We start from the raw sequence: 18415 nt of genomic DNA, 5'->3' as shown, positions 1-18415 counted from the left end.
ATTATACTTCATCCACCTTTTAGACACTAAAAAAGTATCATTAGAACATTGCTCTGAGAAATAAAGATCTGATACTCTTGTCTCTTTTACCTCCAGGGCTTCTCTTCAGTGTCTCTTTGTGTCCAGCCTTTAGAAATTGCTCAGGGCAGGAACAGCATATCCCCCTTTGGCTGTCTAAAGCTAAGTCACAGACAAGCTGGAAAAACAGGAGGCTGAAAAACAATCACAACATCCTAAGTGAACATTTTCTCTCCCACTTAGGTTGACTAAAAACGAGCTGGATGATGAGGCAGCAATGAGTTTTGCAGAGATGCTGAAGGTCAACAAGAAACTGGTGCATTTATGGTGAGTTACACTCCACAGAGGCACAGGCTCTTTGGCAGTTGCTGCATTAAAGCTTCACCTTCCAAGTCTATGTAGGTCACAGTAAGCTTTCTGTGCGTAGTCTGGATGCAGCTGACTGGTTGTAGACAGTTCTAATGGAAAGTTAATAAAGCTGCTGTCTAGTGTTTTGAACCTGCTTTCATACAGGGAAAAGCTGAAGCTGTTTGTGTGTCCTGGTAACTTTTGAACTTCTGATTTCTCCTTAGGGGAACAGTACTGGGCTCAAACACGGAAGTTTAAAAAAAAGAGAAGCAGACAGCTAGAATAGAATAACCTTACAATGATTCTTACTATCTGTCATCACACTGTGAAAGTAGCAAGCTCAACTCTTACTCTCCAACCAAGAACCTACATGACAGATGCTTAAATACATGTCCCCTTTGCCCAATGTTTTCTTGTAGGGCTAGCGCTTTCATTCATGTAAGACACTCATCTATAAGACATAAATCCCTGGGAAACCAGGGATTATTTCTAGCTATCACAAAGAGACTTGTTAAACCTCCAAGAAAACACAGCATTGCCTGTTATAACCCAGAGGTTCACAAGAATTTGTTAGTGGATGGAGTAAGGCAGATGTGGGCTGTGAAACAAATAGCCACCCATTAATTCCAAGTGACCAAGAGAACATAATCAATGGAGTCTCTTTACAAAGACGTTGCTAACCAGACTCCAACGTCCCCTGTATTAATCCTAGTTCCCTCCCCTTAGGAAGCAAGCCGGTTGTCAGAGGTGCCAAGTACTTGTAGCTGCTTTTGAAAGCAAGTAGAAGGTCTGGTGCCCATCACCCTGAAAATAAAAAGAAGGGAGGAGGGCTTGATTTCTTTTTGCACAGCTGCAGGTATACTTCACTGAGCAGTCTGGTTTGAATTCATGCTAAAGATTTCCCCAACGAACACATGCACAGTAATCTAGATGCATGTCTTTACCATGGCTCAGTGTTGTTCCAAGGGTTTCTGCCAGCTGACAAATTTATATCATACTTTGCTGGTTATACCAGTGGAATACCTCCAGAAAGTAGTGACCTATACAGATAGTTGAGGCAAAATTAAAGTCTCTTTCCAGTAGCTGAAAGCATCTACTTGATCCCTTTGCATTTTGATTCATTTACAAAGTGCAGAATGTCCTTTGATGGGAATGCCTCCTTCATTCCTTTCTTTCTTCCCTCCCTAAGAGAGCCTTCAATTCATTCAAATTTTCAGCCTCATCCTGAATCCTGTGGGATTCACAGCACCAGTCACATGGAACGGTGCAGCCATGGTAGGCTGAAAGGTAAATATTGAGTTAGGCTAGGCTGATGAGTGTTTTTAAACTCATGCAGATGAGGGGGCTTTGCTCATTTTTAGCTAGGGGGATGGTTTACAGTGGTTAGTAAGTTACGTGCTTCTTCATCAGTTGTGCTACTTGAGGATCTATCTTACCGATATCATTTTTTTCCCTCAGCTCAGATGAGACAGACTTTATAGCTGCTAAGGTGGCTTCCCTGAGACTTGCACCTGCTCAGACCAGAGTAAAATTCAATGCCTTGGTTTTCAAAGATCTTGCTGGTCTGATAGTCAAGACAGGAGGATTTGGCAACCTCTAGATCATAACTGCTAAAACACTGAGTCTACACAGGGTCTGTACTCAGAATTTTCTGTACATCATTACTCAAAAATGTCTCACAGTGTTCTTAATAAAAAAAACAGCTAAGAGGTTAGTCTGTCTCAGAATCCAAATATCACAATCCCATACCAGTAGTAAATGGCTCTTAGGAGAAATTTGTCAGCTATGTAATTAAGCTCAGTATCTCCAGAATGCAGCCACATGCAAGATTAAAAGGAAAAGACTAATACTCTGAGCTCTGTTTCTTAAAGTGTACGTGAGGCATTTGACCAGAACTGTGTACCGTCCTCACAGACAGAAATCACAACTATCCTGTGGCAAACAGGCGACTTTGCTCTTTGATAGCAAGCTTGACAGCAAGGTTGTGCGTGTGCTTATATAAATCAGTGTGTGTGTTAGTTTGACGTGAAGTGCTTTCTTTTTAGGCTTATCCAGAATCAAATTACAGCCGAAGGGGTGAAGTACCTCAGTGAAGCTCTCAAGGAGAACACAGCTATTAAAGAAGTCTGGTAAAGATCTGTTCCTCAAAGGCTCACTTTGTAAACTTTATTTCCCTTTAAAACACTTCTGGCATTACTACTTTCCAGCCTAAAAAATTCAGAGCAAGTTTGTGTGAGGCAGGGGTTGTAGTTCCAGCTGCGGGTTTCAAATAGGTAAAAACCCCCTGTTATTGAAACACTTCCCTGTGTGTTATGAATCTCAAGCAGTTTTGCTAGTTCACATCTCTGTATCACTGATTTGCAGAATGTGTGTGTTTGTTTGCAGAATCGGCCCTAAATTTATAGACCAAGTTTTGCTTGTCCTGGGCTGTTTTTGAATTTCTGAACATGTTCATGCTTTTCAGGAGCTAAATCCCAACAAGCATGAGATGGTTACATTTAATTAGCATTACTAATTTGGTTCATAGTATTTGTGCTTGGATTTTCTTCGGGCAGTGCTTCAAACACACTGAAAGTGCTAAGCTGCAAAAAGATTAACTTTCTGTTAAGAGTTGCTTGTTTTAGATCAAGTAGGCAACACATAGTCGCACGTGTGCATCGTAAGGCACAAAGCCAAACACCACATTCCTTCCCTCACCTCAAGGAGCTCAGGAGTCAATAGAACTGTGCTGGTTTTAGCACCGCTGCTTTATTATTGAACATGAAATTTATTTTTAAATATATATATGTATTTGTTTTAGCGAGAGGACACTGAATTCTTGCTTAGAAAGACGATGACTCACTACCTGACTGGTGGCTTCTCTGGAGATGTGGAAGTGATGCTGTTTTCAAGGGCCACTTTCGTGTGCAGAAGAGGCATCAATTCCCATTCAAATCACTCTGAATCTTCAGACCGAAATGTGTCTTTTGATTCTTGCCTGAAGTTACAGGGGTGTTAATTAACCCAAATAATTTCAAAAGCCTAAATGGTTTAATAGATTTCTGCAATTCTGAAATCTGCACCTCCTAGACTGCTCATTTTCAGGGGTGTGAATATCAATGTAGATTACGTAGCCAGACTTGAAAATGTTACTTTAAGTCATTTCATGTGAATAATACCTGAGTATTTAACGAGAGTTTATTTCCCATGTTGTCATGGAAGACACAAAATGCTCTGAAAGCTTCAAATTTCTTTAAACTAACCCACTTCATGGTAAGAACCTTTGTCAGCTCTGTGCTGCTTGCTGAAATGCAAACAGCTGAGTATCCAACACTGATTTCAGCTCAGTGAAGTTTAGGTGATAGCTCAGTTGTTTTTTCTGTTGTTTGTTTGTTTGTTTCTGGTTTTTGCCTTATTCCTCATCTGTTCTGTGGCCTGTCTGGGCCTGGTTCCCAATGGTGGCCCCTTGAGAAACACGTGGCTCACACGGCATTGCAAAGCTGTGGTTCTGCTCCAAAACCTTGGGAAAATAGAGGATGAGCAACAGTCTCTACCTTACTTTCACATCCTTTTTATTTTTCTCCTCCAGTTTGAATGGGAACCTGATAAGCCAAGAAGAGGCCAAAGCTTTTGAAAACGACAAACGGATCGTTCTCTTTTGAATGAGGACTTTCCCATTTTGACAAATGTCGTGTTACAAAGGTTACTCCTGCGCTTGGACTGTGGAGTTTACAAAGGTGCAGTTCTGCAGTGCTCATGGCAGGAGAGAGAAACGTGATTAGCTGCCTCTTTATGAACATGCTGTACTCCCTCAGCGCCACCCCTTCCCCTGCCTGTTTTTCGTAATCCTTTTGGTGAGTGGGAAGTTGCCTGGGTAAATAATTCATGCTTGTTTGGGGCTTTGAAGATGAAATGCAAAATGTTAACAGACCAAATCTGCTGGCAGGTGTATGCATTTTGATAACTGAGTTTAGATTTATTCTGTATACTGATGTAAATAATCTCTAACTTATTTATATACATAAATATATATACACACATATATATGCAAGAAAGGGCGCAAGACGCACAAACTCCACAGGCTCACAGTATTATCTGCTCATAAATTAAAATGAACATGCATAGCTTTATTTGGAGCAGAATCCATCTCTAATTGTTGCATGGTACCAGTGTTTTCAACATTAATACCTTTTTTCTGTTTAGAAATTAAGCCCTTATTTCTCCGCTGTCTCCAGGCAATGGTGTAGATGCTGGGGCTTTTTTGTTGTGTTTTTTTGAGAAATGGATACATCAGGCTCGGCTTACTTTCAATAATCTTTTTTTCCATGTTGAAGCCAATACATTTTCTTTCGTACAACCAGAAGTCCTTACTGCCGTCACAGTAAAAGCATAAAACTGGCAGTAAAACACTTCTGCTGAAAATTTCCCGAGGGCTGGAGAGAAACTGCTACCTCCTGTTTCCACGGTGTTTGTTCTGGGGAGGGGGCCTGGAGATAAATGTGAAATATTAATTAGCAGGCTGTTCAGTGCCTTGGCTCTTGGCCGAGATGCCGTGCCAGTGGCAATACAGCAATAGTGAGTTGCCCAGCTTCAGTGGGGAGAAAGGATGATTGAAAATCAATTGTGACAAGTAGAAATCCCTTCTCCCAGCAACATGTAAGCACAGAGAAGGATAGAGATTTGCTTGGAAAGCTTTTATTCTGCGCTTGAATTAGTGGAAGAAGCAAGGCAAAGGGCAGGTAGCAATGATAAAAACCAGAAAGAAAACATTATCCCCCCACAAATAAGTAGCATTTAGGGAGTGTAACTTCAGATGCACTTAATACACCATTCCTTTGCAAACTTTTTTTTTTTTTTTTATTTTGTGTGTGTGTGTGTAAATTGGACATGCTGTATAAAGGTAAACTCAAATTCTACCCCACAGTGTGCACAAGGAACCTAAAAATGGAGAAGCACGATCCCTTTTCCTTCTTCTGTGTTACCACCCCTGCAAAACTTGGAGAAACGATTCTCCAGTCGCTGCCTGACCCACAAAATCTTGGTAGGCTGGAAGAAGAGTCTCCAGTTAAAATGCCAAACCAATGAACCCTCACCTTCCCATCTCCCAAATCTGCCCCATGAAGCAAAATATGAAAGAAGGTTTGCTTGTAGGTCGGAGTTTCTCTGTTTCTAGGTGATAGCAGATATTTCCCAAGCCCCAATTCTGTCTGTTCCCTTCAGCTCCCCAACACATTTTCAAAGTCAAAGCTTTTCACAAAACCCATGGTTTGTGGGGTTTTTTTTTAAAAAAAAAAAAAAAAGAAGAAGAAGAAAAACAACTTAGTGCTCATTATTTTTGAGTGGCTTTGCCTCCCTGTCCATGGTATCAGCACTGATTTTTCACAGGGAGACAGATGAGGCTTTTGGCCTGTGCCAGGGGAAAGTCAGCTAACGTGAATGATCTCCGCACCTGAGCCATTTGTTTACAGAAGCAAAAGGGAACACAGTTACCGAAGAGCTGGAGTTCAACAGTGAAAACATCTGCCAAAGCCAGTCATTTAAAGGCTTCTCAGCAACTTTAACAAGTCAGACAACCGTGCACTATCAAAATGTTATTCCTGTTTGGCCACCCTGCCCTTAGGGTGAGGAGGAAACACTGGTGCAAGAAGGGCCTTTACCAGAGGTGGCATTTGCCTGTGTTGAAAGCCAGAGTGCCCTCAGTTTGCTCTAGTGATTGAATTACTTGCTAATTTACCTGGTAGAAAAATATAATTTAAAACCCCAGCCCCTGTCCTCATTTCACCAATAGGCTAGAGCAGTACCAAGTGTCCGGGACAGTTCCCTCCAAGCTTCCAGTGCAGACACTTCTGCCCCTTTTGTTTTTGGTCTAGAGCAGCTTTTGGAGCGCGATAACAACGACAACCCTGTTGCAAATCCTGTTTCGTGCCCAGCTGTTACCAGCCAGGTCACTGTGTTCAGGGACAGGAGCATCTACGGGGCTGCAGCCACTGAACTCAGAGTAAGTGGTGGCAGGATCAAGCCCAGCTCCACATAGGACAGAGTTTGGCACCGATGACGGTGCCAGTGACCGCGCCAGTCACAGCCACTCGTTGCAGAGGTGAGTTTGGGCTGCGAGCAACCATTTAGGCTGGGCTGATGATCTGAGCGCAGCTCAGTCTGGCTTTGACAAAACCAAGGAGTTTCACAGCATCCTGCTCCCAGCTCGCCCAGGGCAGAGGGTCTGTGCCCCACAGCACGTCACAGCTTTGGGAAGGTGCTGCTGGGGAAAGGGGTTGCTGCTCTGGGAGCAGCTGGAGTTTCCTTGCTGATCGGCACAGTATTTCAGGCTGCGTTTCTTTCTTCGTAGTCTTACTGCACTATTTGTGGAGTGCGCCAGAGCATTTGCAGCTTGAAGCCAGAGCCTTGTTTACTCAAATTCAGAGACAACTGTAACTTTTTTTAAGACTTGTTTGTAATTTGCTAAGATCTCTGTACGTGGCGTTATGTTTTTTCCACTTGTCCACTGTGATAATAAACAGCTTTTTAAAGAACTCCAACAGGCTGCCTGCAAGTGCTTTGGCTCTGCTGAAGCCCTGTCAAGCAGATACTTGGCTACATCACAACAGGACCATGACAGCCTCACTAACTGTGGCTGCAGGCAGGAGAAGGGACCTGCCACAGCTGGAGAAGGGCACTTGCAGCTGCCACTGTCCCCAAGGGACCTTTCCAGCAGCAGGTTCCAACCCAGTTAGGGGCAGGGAGGGAAACCACGATGGTGGCTCAGAGCCACACGCTCTGCTACCGTGCTGTGTCCAGCACTGGCTGCAGCAGCTCTCTGTGTTTTCATCCACTGCAAGGGGCAAGCTCGTGCTGGCTCAAAGTGCAACACTTTAATTTTGGTGGTGCAAGCTGTGTGTAATTGCTGGTGGTGCTGGATAACACAGTGGCCCCCAAAGAATCACACACACAGAATCACAGAATGGTTGGGGTTAGAATGGACCTCTGGAGATCATCTAGTCCAATCCAGCTGCTAAAGCAGGTTCACCCAGAGCAGATCACACAGGAATGTGTCCAGACAGATGTTGAATGTCTCCAGAGGAGGCTCCACAGCCTCTCTGGGCAGCCTGTTCCAGTGCTCTGGCTCCCTCAAAGTAAAGAAGTTTCTCTTCATTTTTAGAAGGAACCTCCTTTGCTTCAGTCTGTGCCCATTGCCCCGCATCCTATTGTTGAGCACCACTGAAAGGAATCTGGCCCCATCCTCTTGACACCCACCCTTCAGATATTTATAAACATTGATAAGATCCCCTCTCAGCCTTCAGTTCTCCAGGCTGAACAGACCCAGCTCTCTCAGTCTCTCCACCTGAGAAAGATGCTCCAGCTGCAACACGGTGCTGTCCCACGCTGTCACACACTGCCAGGTCTTCAGGAAAGGATCCTCCTCTGAGCCTGGTTTAGTGCCACTAATGGGGTGTCAGACCTGCATCTCCAGTTCAAGACTCGCAGCCTTTAGTCTTCCACCACAGCCAGCACAAGATCCCAATATCCCATCCATGCTGTGGGAGCAGCATCGATGCTGAAAGGCTGTGAGAGACCCACCCCTGCTTCCCTGGGGCTTCACTTCCTTCCCTTACCTCGAAAAATTGCAAAATTGTATATATGGCTGCAGTTGGGAGCGAAGGCATCAGAGCCAAAGTAGCAAGGGACGGGCATGCTGTGAGGAAGGAGAGGTTGCTGCAGGGGCCACTCAGTTTTCAACTAATGGAACAAATAATCTTAACAGCAAAAAGCTGCAGCTGTGCACAAAGCACCTGACTGTTGCTTGAGGAGGCAGAAATAAAACAGGAGGATCATGCTAGATGAAAACAGAGGCCGGGCTGGAAGCTGCCTGCTGCACCAGGGGACCCTGAATGTACTCACAGGAGATGGTTTCTGTTCCCTTGCTGGGGGCAATCCGTTGCCTTGTGGGATGAGTGAGGCTTCTAAAAACATGATGTAGCAACAGCGGTGAGTCTTTCCTCTCTTCCCCAGGTGGGGACAAATGGCAGGAGGCTGCAGGAAGGGCCATAGGCACTGGGGAGGCCCCTCCTGAGGAATTCACATTCAAATCCCCCCTGAATCTCAGCAGGGCTGAGGTTAACTGTCCTCTCCCAGAGGTGAATGAGAGGCAAGGGCACGAGCTGCCAAGGTTTGAAATAACTTGCCTCAGGTACGCAGCTGGACTTGAAGGGAGCACTGGTGCTTCAGAGAGATGAGCAGGTTCAGCTTCAGAAGCATCATGGCAGGTGAGGGAATAAAAACTGGTCTTGTAGTCAGGCAGGGGCAAAAACTACAGCCATTGCTTTATATTGGGAAAGCAGGGGGTGTCCTGCATCCTCGCACATCTGCTCTGATGGGAATCCCTGGGTGACTGCACCAGAAAGCAGGGGATTCCCAGCAGGGCTGATGCCACCTCACCCACCCCAGCTCAGCGCCTTCAGGTGTCAAGTGAGGCGTTAAGGTGGTGATACCTAAACCCTTGTAGTGCCCAGGGTCTGCAGCTGCTGCTGGCACCCAGGCTGCTGAACCGGGGGCTTCCCAAGAGCCGTGGGAGGCTGGGACCTTCTGGAGGCGTGTAGAAATGGAAGATGTAGAAATGGGTGCCGACGAAGTAGGTGTTTCCCTGGCTCTGGCTGTCCTGCTGGTAACCGCCACCATGTTTTCTCCACCCAGCAGAGCTGCTAAGGCAGGGCCTGGAGTCCAAATCCCAGCCCTCGCCCTGGCCTTGTCCCAGCCCAAGCCTCACACGTGAAACAGAACAGCTCAGGGTCATTCATATGGGAGCAGCTCTGTCACCTCACTGGACGCAGTTTTCCTGCTTTATTGGCTCCTCTTTCACGGCCCCAGCTGTGCTTGGGGGGCGGCAGCCCCATGCACCGAAGAGGAATGAACAGACCCATTCCCCAAGCTTAGCACCCTTGCCCAGGGGCAGTTCAGTGCAGTGCAGGTGAGCCTGGATTTGAGAACCTTTGCTGAGAAAGGTGCTGTGCTTCCCCTGTTCTTGCCCCCAACACGGGCAGCTGGCCCATGAGGTGGCCGCTGGTGGCTCAGCCGATGGGCCACTTGCACCTCTGCAGTGAGCTGTGCCCTAGAGCAAACCAGCCCCAGGCAGAAGTGCCTGCTCTGCTCCCGTGGGGGAGAGAGATGGAGCTCCAGCTCTAGCCAACCCTTTGCAAACAACTAAATTATGCTCAACCACTTGCTTCTGTGGATTCATCCTATACAGCAAGTTAATTAGCTGCTAAAACCTTGCGAGCAGGGAGGGTTAGACCTCACAGGCTGGAGTAAATGAAGCTGTCAAGTTTTCATGATTCCATTATCTGCCAGACTCCTTAATCCTGAGTTTAGCAGATGTTAATCCTGGCACAGGTGACTCGTGAAGAGGAAAGCTGCCCCCTTTAGAAGTCACTCAGGCAGGGAGTCCACTGAGGCAGGGAGTGAGTGAGGAGACCCCACAGGTCATTCTCCTTGGAGACAAAGCCTGTCCAGGCTCAGACAGAGGCTTTGGGTTTCCCTTCTGTTTGAAGCCAGCTTAAAGAAGTAACTAGGAATGGAAGGAGGTGGAGGGAAGAAAGTCTTTGTTACAATTTAAACCAGTGTTCAAACAAAGAAGTCTGTAACTAGAGTGAAAACAAAAAGCAGGGCAGAAGGTCAGCAAAACATGACTCAAAACATAAAGAGCCCAATCCAGAAAGGCACCAAGCACCCGCAGTCTCCACTGAGCTCGTCCGAGGACCCATCCCTGTGCTTTTAATATCTGCCTCCTCTACGCTCTTGCGTTTACGAGGAGTGAGTCATCTTGCGTCAACTGGGGATGGGCTTTACACAATTATTTATTTATGTCAAACCCTCCTCCCTGCCCCCACGCATCCCTGATCTCATCCCCCTCAGAAAACAGATGCTTTATTGAATGAGGACTGGAAAATGCCATCTCACTTGACTTTTGCCGAGGCTCCTTGTCCAGTGGCCGGCTGGCAAAGAGACAGTGGGCACGAGCTGCGCAGCACCTCACAAGCAGTGACCTCTGTGAGCTTGTTCGGCTTTGTGGATGCAGACACCACTCTCCCTGCATCTCCTTAGCTAAACAAATACATGGAGTGATGGTCACAGAGACCAGCAGGCTCCAGCCTGAGCCCCCCAGGCACAGACATTGCTCATGTCTTGTAGCCTCAGAAGAAGCATGGGACCTTCCAGCACAGGGCACTCAAAAGCCAGGGGAGAAAATGTCCCCATTTAGCTCCAGCTGCTGCAGGGGACTCTCCCCTCCCTCCCTGCTAAAAGCAATGCTGCCTCAAGAAGCGGGAACTGGCTGTAACGAGCAGTAATGGGGACAGACACACACACACAGACGCATGTGCACCATCGCCATCTCACACTGACAGCCCCTGGGAACAGCCTGGCACCAGCCACCCGTTTACCCCCAGGGCAAGTAACTTGGGGCAGAGGCAGCATGTCCCAGCCATAGGCAGGAGGGCAGGACATGATACCAACAGATGCCACCAATTTAAATTCCACGCATGAAATCCTGTACCTACTGAACTGGAATAATTTCCAGCAGATTTTCCTGATGCGAAGCCAAATGCGGCTCTAACTAGTTATCAATTGCTTCCATAATATGGCTCGAGACTGAGGAGAAAAACACAGGAATTACTGGCAATGAAGGAATTCAGGCTTCCCAGAAGGTGATTGGGGGGGGAAGTTACACGAGCAAGAGACGCGAACACATTCCTTAGTAATTACATCCAACTCTCTCTCGATGCAAACTTGAATAATTCATGCATTAAAACTACCATCTCCCACAGAGAGAATTGTGACGGCTGTAACTATCACCGTGCTTTAACAAGGGGTTCCGCTACCCCTACCCATACCAGAAGGATTCTCCCCAAAGTGGAGCAAGCAAGGATGGACACCCAGCCTCAGAGGAACCTGTGCAATGAATCCTTACATCACATTCCACCAGCAGCTATTGCCAGCCTGCTGACATCCAACCCAGCCGGGAGCAGCACCCTGCTGGGTTGAGATGCAACATGCCAACATCAGAAAAGCTGTTTCTTGCCCGGAGAGTGAACTCCTTTCATTTTCCCCACTGGTGCTGCACATAACCTTGGTGAAATGCACTTTGATTTTGCTCCACCCCCAACTAGTGTGGAGGAAGGGGTGTAAAATTGCCCTAGTCCCCCAGCAGACTTAGACCATACGCCATCAAAAACCTGCGTGTCCTCAGTAGCACATGGCTCATCTGTGTGTCCCTCCTCATCTCACTTTTAGCACCAGGGTTCCCTGCAGGAAGGTGGTCGTGCCTCTGTCCCCGCGGTTCCCTGCAGCAGTGGAGATGACATGAGCTCCGGTAGCTGCAGCCACTGCCCCGGGAGGAGGTTCCCAGTGCTTTGCCCTTGCCAGGGAGCTCAGCTGGAGAATGATTTAACACCCTCCATGGCCCTGGGCAGAAACTCCCTCCACCAGCAATGTGGCTCTGCAGCAACTTGTTGTAGCAGCCTCCTCCCAGCTGTTTAGTGACAGACAAGAGAGCTTTGGTGACCACTGGGGACAAAGAGATCCACGCACTGCCCAGCCACGGGCACGTTGGCAGGGAGTCAGTCTCAAAGAGGGACAGTATGAAGCATTTTAGGAGGAAGCACAAGTGCTGTTTGGGGAGAGGACTCTGAAGGAACAAGCAGTGTGCTCAGCTTAGCCTGATACTTTGATGGAGCTTCCCACTCCCTGGGTGATGAGAAAAGGCTGTTTGGCCCTCCTTCTTTTGGTCCTTTTTTTTCTACTCATTTTAAACCACCTGCATAAGTTTCCCACCCTCCAGACCCAGCAGGCCTCATTTCTGCTCACCTTGAAGGTCACTCTGTCTGCTGAGGATCACCAGAAGACACATCAAGCAGAGACACCTGCAGCCACCGGCCACCCTGGCAGAACAGCGGTTCCATCAGCTCTACTTGACCGAGACCAGCCCAGCCAGCTGGATGAGAGCTGGTCACGCAGCCGCTTGGCAGGACACAGGCAGAGCAAAAAGGGGCTCCGAGAGGGGCCAGGGGCTGCCCAAAGGGTCTCCACTCCTGCCTGCAGAACTGCAGACAGGCGAGATACCAAGTTGCTTTTTTAGCTGTGACTGTACGCCACGCGTTGCTTTTCCTTTCCCTGCTTCGGTTTGGTCTGCAGCACAGACATACAGAGGCCACAGTGAGGCCTCTTTCACTAATATTAAAAAAAAAAAAATCACCTGGAAAGTGTGAAGAAAAGTGTGCTTCAAAAGATTTATTACATATATTTGTACATATTTTACATGAATGGAATGTTAAACATACAACCTAAAAATCAATAAAAAAATATTTTCATTCATGACTATGTACTGGCAAACCACTGAAAAGAGTACCTTAGGACAACTTAAGTCAACTTGCAATCATACCGCTCAATTAAAAAAAAATACAAACATGTTTTACATTAGACGTTGCAAATTACATTCTGATTTCTGCTCTGGGTAATGAAGGAAGACGTCTTGTCCATTACCACTGCGCGTATGGGTGGCATTTCAGAAGCTAGCATGGAGTTCCCTCTAACTCCTTGTGGGCAGGGTTAGCTCTGTGGGCAGAGGCATCCAATAAAAAGGGGAATATCCACTCTGCTCCCTACCAGCAGGTACCTGCCAAAGGGCAGGAAGAGCCAGAATGAGATTCGCAATCAAGTGATGAGGTTAATCCTGGATCACCACTCATTCAGCACTGATGCTGCAGCTTTTAAAATTAAGTAGTTTATTAAAACATCCCCTCTACAGCTAAGCCACCTCCCTTCTTCCTTGAAAGTTATAGTGCTTTGGCAATATCAGCTAGGAGAGAGAATTCTTGACTGTATGATAACAAATACTTCAGCTTCATCTTAATATATACAGAAAGAACACAGAATCACCCTTTGATGTCTCCGGTTTGCATTTCACACCTTGAGAGCTTGTGACCAGGCATGTTGAGAAGTGTTTACTATTAAATATAACAAATTAGCAATGAAAGGGATAGACTTGAGGGAAAACAGGAGGAACAGGCTTCAGCAACAGATTATATTCTTGCAACGTTGGGTTACTTAGACTTGAAACTCTGCCAGAATCAAGCAAATGCTACTTATCGTTGCAAAATCTTTGCCAAAGCACACCCAAGGGCAAAAGTCTCTCAAACAAACATACAGAGATTAAAAGCTGCCAGAAGGATCAGCTAGTGGGCTCACTGCCCTCTAATTCTTGTGCACCAGCACCTTCTTAGATCCAAGACAGAGCCAAATCCAGCCTTTTTCAGGTGCCAGGTATTCCTGTGGTTGTCTACCTGAGCAAATCTACAGCAACTAGTAATGCCCCACAGTCAGGTCATTTTATGGTTTATCCCGTCATCAGCTCTGACGTACTTAATTGAGAAATGACTTTACAGAACACGATGCAGCAGCGTGGGAAGCCAGCCGAGCTGCCCAGTCACATAAACAAATGCAACTTGAGACAACTTGAGAGTAAGGATTATTTTTTTGTCTTTTTTTTTTTTTCCCCTTAATGGGCTAAAACATCTTCAACCTGACATGAGAAACAGGTTAATTTATATAGGGAAACATCATAGAAGTTTTACATTTAGAAGACAAAATCTGGACATGGTTCTGTAACGAATTTCTCATATTAAGAGTATTTGGAACAACAGCAAGTGGTACAAGCTGATGACACTGCTGCAGGAAAAAGCATTTTTGGCTGGGTTGTAGTGAAACCCCTAACGAGCCCCCCTCTTCCAGCTACAACCTCTGACGTTACTTTTGCCGATGCCAAGGGAAAACCTGTCCAAATATTAAAAAATTAAGGGGATATGGCCTAATGAGATAATCCTCCTCTGGCAAAGGTGAGCTGGAAGATCCATAGTAGCACTTCTTTGTTCCCAGGTATCAGGTCGTCTCTCGGCAGGAGACTCCCAACTGTACAGCAAAATCAGGTACAAAACAGCAATACCGGATTTGCACACAAATATTCTCTTTCAATATGGGAAAGCAGCTAAGATTCACAGAAACTCGGAGAGATCATGGCCACATCAAAAGCAATGTGTGCTTTGTTGCTGTTTACGTACAGATAGCGGTGACATTCCAGTGCCACGTTCTGTCCTTTTGGTGGGACACAGGAGAAACAGAGCAAGTTTATGAAGACCTCACATGGAAAAGGGGACATACTAAAAGCATCCATAAGCACATATTAGGTATTAGACATTATCCAACCAGAAACACCGAATTATCTTTCCCACATGTGCTGAGATTTTAGTCTTCTGGGAGTCAGTTTTACCAGCTCTCCAGCCTTTCAGCAAAGACTTAACTAAGAAGTCAGTGCTCCTAGCATTAAGAAGTAGGATAAACGTATAAATCTCAAGATTAAGTCAAAAAACCTCCTTTGCATCATGAAGGGGGAGGAGTAGGGGAGAAAAAATGGTCACAAGTATACACCCATATCTTTGTACATTACCTACATGTTCCATTTCAAAATACTGCGGTACATTTACCCTTGAATATGAAAGTAAAATTAATTACTAATAAGACGGTCTGTTTTCTGCTTTATTCTTCCCAAAACTAAAATACCACAAATCTGCAGCGTGCTCTGTATTTTTCTTTTATGTCTCACTGAACTCATTGTTGAATGTACACATTGAATGAAAATTAGCTACCTTCTTCAAAAGGCAAGTGTTATTTATATATGCTGCTTTATAAGAGACAGGACAATGGGTGCCCTGTGCTGACAGTAGCGTGTTTCTCTTGGTATTGGATGCGGTAGGGTTATATACAATCCAACTCGTAGCCACCTCCACTACGAACTTCGAAACTCAAGTTACTACTCAAAATACGTGGATACGTTACAAGTTCAGAAAAATCCCACATTTCAAGACAGTGTTGAGTCTACTCTTCCCCACTAGCAAGCAGCATGTTTATGGCAGACCTGAGTATGGGAATTATTTCACGCTCTTACATACTTAGGGAAGATATAGGCCAGATGACAGAAAATACTCTGAAACAGCACAGAATTGGCAATCTCAAGACATTCACAGACAAAGAAGCATATCGCACTGCAATTTAAGTTATTGCTTCTTGTGGACGAGCGTGGTATTCCTTGATCGAGACACGGGACTTGTTTGGTGTTTATTTTCCCCTTCTGAAGCACAATGACTCAGGACCTCCATGAGAACATTCTTAGAACAAAGGTGTTGCCTATGCCTAGAACTATGTCTACAGCGTGGTCATCACCAGCTGACCAACATAGCTGGCGACAGAAAGCTGACACAGGTGAGTCTCCACAGGTGTTTGCAAACCCAAGCATCACTTTCATGCTTCCAGGGTCATTCTAGGCTTGGTCTGTATTACAGATTTTCATACCAGAAAACCCCCTGTAGCCTTTCGGAAGAGATTTATGGACACCAAGAATGCCAAACTAGGATCTAAGGCTGACCTCGTATCAGTTCTTCAAATAATCCACGGTATTGCTGCTCTACTGTGCTCATAGAAGCAGCAACACACTCTTGCCTGCAAAACCACGCACCAGTGCGATCGCTAGTGGGTTGCTTTTCAGACACTGGGCTTAAGCGCAGGACAGCAGGGATAACTGCTGGGTCTTCAAACCAGCTACTTGCATCTGAATACAGAAAATTAAGGTTTTTAAAAAAAAAAACAAAACAAAACAAAAAACCAAACCAAACCAAAACAAAAAGGTAACCAAACTAGAAATACGAACTACCAAAACTGAGCTTAAGTTGTAAAGAGATTTATGTTTACAATATTCACCTAATTAATTCTCAGGCCAAAGGCTATCTATGACCTCGGAGCACAGGACACCAAAACACTTACCTACTCCCTTTACATTATTACAGGTGAGTTTCTGTAGGCACGAAGCCAACAGTAAACTTTAAATCAATGCAAATCAAAAAGCTTTACTTTCAGAAGACAGCAGGAATTTAAAACCTTGGGAAAGTGGGCCTGCAGGCAACACCACTGTTGGGGTATTACAGGTGCTGTAATTCCTCATCCCCTCCCGCCCCCACCAAGATAACACAAGGCAACACAAATATTCTCAGCTAAAAAAGGAATCTGTACAGGGAACGACTGTACATTTGATGTGACTACAGAATTGGAAGTGTGACAAAAAGATTCTGCTCCCACTGAAAAAGAGAATACAACAGGGCCCCATACTTACAGGTTCAGCTGAAACCAGTGATGCAAGCCCAAAAATGTGGAAACTGCACCAGCGATCATGACAATTACCTACTTTGGACTCTTTCAGATTTGCAGCATAACAAAGGTATTTTACAGAGCAACATTCAGGAGAAAAAGAATTGCAAGAATTGTTCTGCAAGCAAGAGAGAAGAGCTTAGTAACATGCACCACACTTGTTCTCCAGATAGCAGCAGTTGCTCCTGTTCTGTGCCCTTTTTGATATGAATCACAGTAGCAACAGAGAGAATTATGTACTTAAAAAAAGCAGAATTACAGATATACAAGAAAAAAATGTTCAAAGTGTTGTGCAATTTATTTTAACCATTGAAACTCACGAAAAATGCTGTTGGTAATAAATATTTATAAACTCTTCCCTGTGCTGTGAAATGCAGAAATTACTATGATTAATTCTTGATGCAAAAAGTATGCTTCTAAGCCCTGATATCTGTTCCAGTTTGGCTTTCCCCCTATACCCCCCGTCTTTGTTTTTTTTTAAAACTGCGATATTTTATGGGAACTAATAGTTATCCACAGTTTTACTTGGTGTACCCCACCAGAGACATCCTCTGTTTGTGGAGCCCTGGTTATATCAATATAATACAGCAAAATAATAATAAATTAAACAAATGCAGGTGCATTTAAAAACAAAATTTAAAACCCCATCAACCAAAAACAATAAACACCAAAAACCGTCAAATGCCAGTCTCCACATGAAGAGACCAAGGATTTAGATGCAAAGTATTACAGATTCTGCCACCAAAACAAAAAAAAAAAAATCCAAACAAGAAAACAAAAACTTGCGTGTGTTTTAAAAATTAAACACAAATCCTACCTCGATGTTATCTCAACCCATGCCTATAAAAACCTCTTGCTGTGCCCACATTTGCAGTTATTCATTTACACCTCAGGAGGCAGCCTGGAGATGAGAGTAGTACAACAAAATAATTACCTGAAACATTTTTAAAAAAATACCCGTTAAACAAATTACCTTAACTGGCAGCACTTAAAACTGGTAATTCTTTTTTTTTTCCTATTTAAAAAAAAGTTGCATAGCTGTAAGATTTTGCTTTGCTGCATTTTTTTGTTGTTGTTTTTACTCACAAGCAGTAAAAGAGAAGTTTTAGTTACTTAAATAGCGACACAATGTGCAGATTTCAACAATCCCTATAGCTTCATCAATATAAATTAGTTACCTGTCCTGGTTTTACTCTTTGGACTGCATTGTGACAAAGATTTAGCTACAAAATTTTGAAATACAGTATTCCTATGCAGAGGAGTTTATGTTTTCTGTTCTTGAAAAAAAGTGAAGAACGTAAAACAGGGTGTGAATTCAGTAAATTAAGGTCACACTGTTAGATTATATTTAGTTTGCCATTTAATCTTCTTCAGCCAACGAGAAGGTGAAAACGTTCCCCACTCCGAACCAGGGTCATCCTCCTGCAAGGGTCTCAGATAGCACGTATCGAACATCTCCGCTTTCGCTCAAGGCAGCAGGAAACCTGTCCAATAACCTGCTTCTTCACAGAACCACAAGTTAGGCTGAAATTAGGAACTTTGGCCTTCGATACAAAATAGTGTCAGTAATGTCTGTGGGGAGTCGATTGTTACAGAATGTGCAGCATTTTCAAAATCCCTGTGTGTTCTTTGCGTGAGTGTTTGGTATACCGAGCGCTGCTGGCAAGTAACCAGTGTCTGCAACGCTTTTTCCATGTCACTGTCCATCTTTGCCTTTTTCAGCCACAAAGAACAGTAAGTCTCAAGCCAGGCACGCTGTGTTCAGCACGGGAACCTCAAATCTCCGATGTTTTCTGATCAGTGGAAGCAGCTGTTGAAAAAGCAGAAG

The 18415-nt window shown here is 44.9% G+C and overlaps 2 protein-coding genes across 8 annotated transcripts in view; one reads left to right on the top strand and one right to left on the bottom strand.

The window, feature by feature from the left end:
- Positions 1 to 6814, top strand: part of NOD1 (nucleotide binding oligomerization domain containing 1) — a 31095-nt gene extending 24281 nt beyond the window's left edge. For 3 of the 5 annotated variants that reach the window (XM_065831538.2, XM_071804908.1, XM_071804907.1), the window contains exons 10-12: positions 262 to 345; positions 2412 to 2495; positions 3935 to 5168. In XM_065831538.2, coding sequence (XP_065687610.1) covers positions 262 to 345; positions 2412 to 2495; positions 3935 to 4007 — 241 coding nt within the window. In that variant the 3' untranslated portion in view covers positions 4008 to 5168. Of the gene's footprint in view, positions 1 to 96; positions 346 to 2411; positions 2496 to 3934; positions 5169 to 5269 lie in introns of those variants that run through there. The other 2 variants (XR_010650924.2, XR_010650925.2) reach the window with 2 other exon arrangements.
- Positions 6815 to 12609: 5795 nt separating this feature from the next.
- ZNRF2 (zinc and ring finger 2) overlaps positions 12610 to 18415 on the bottom strand; it is a 60124-nt gene continuing 54318 nt past the window's right edge. For all 3 annotated transcript variants that reach the window (XR_010650893.2, XM_071804906.1, XM_065831084.2), the window contains one exon: positions 12610 to 18397. The gene's annotated coding sequence lies outside the window, so the exon portion shown is untranslated. The remainder of the gene's footprint in view (positions 18398 to 18415) is intronic.

This window comes from Patagioenas fasciata, chromosome 2 (assembly GCF_037038585.1).
Source record: "Patagioenas fasciata isolate bPatFas1 chromosome 2, bPatFas1.hap1, whole genome shotgun sequence".
NCBI classification, from domain to species: Eukaryota; Metazoa; Chordata; class Aves; order Columbiformes; family Columbidae; genus Patagioenas; species Patagioenas fasciata.
Note: the sequence above shows the minus strand (reverse complement) of the source record. Positions and strands in the feature narration are given on the sequence as shown.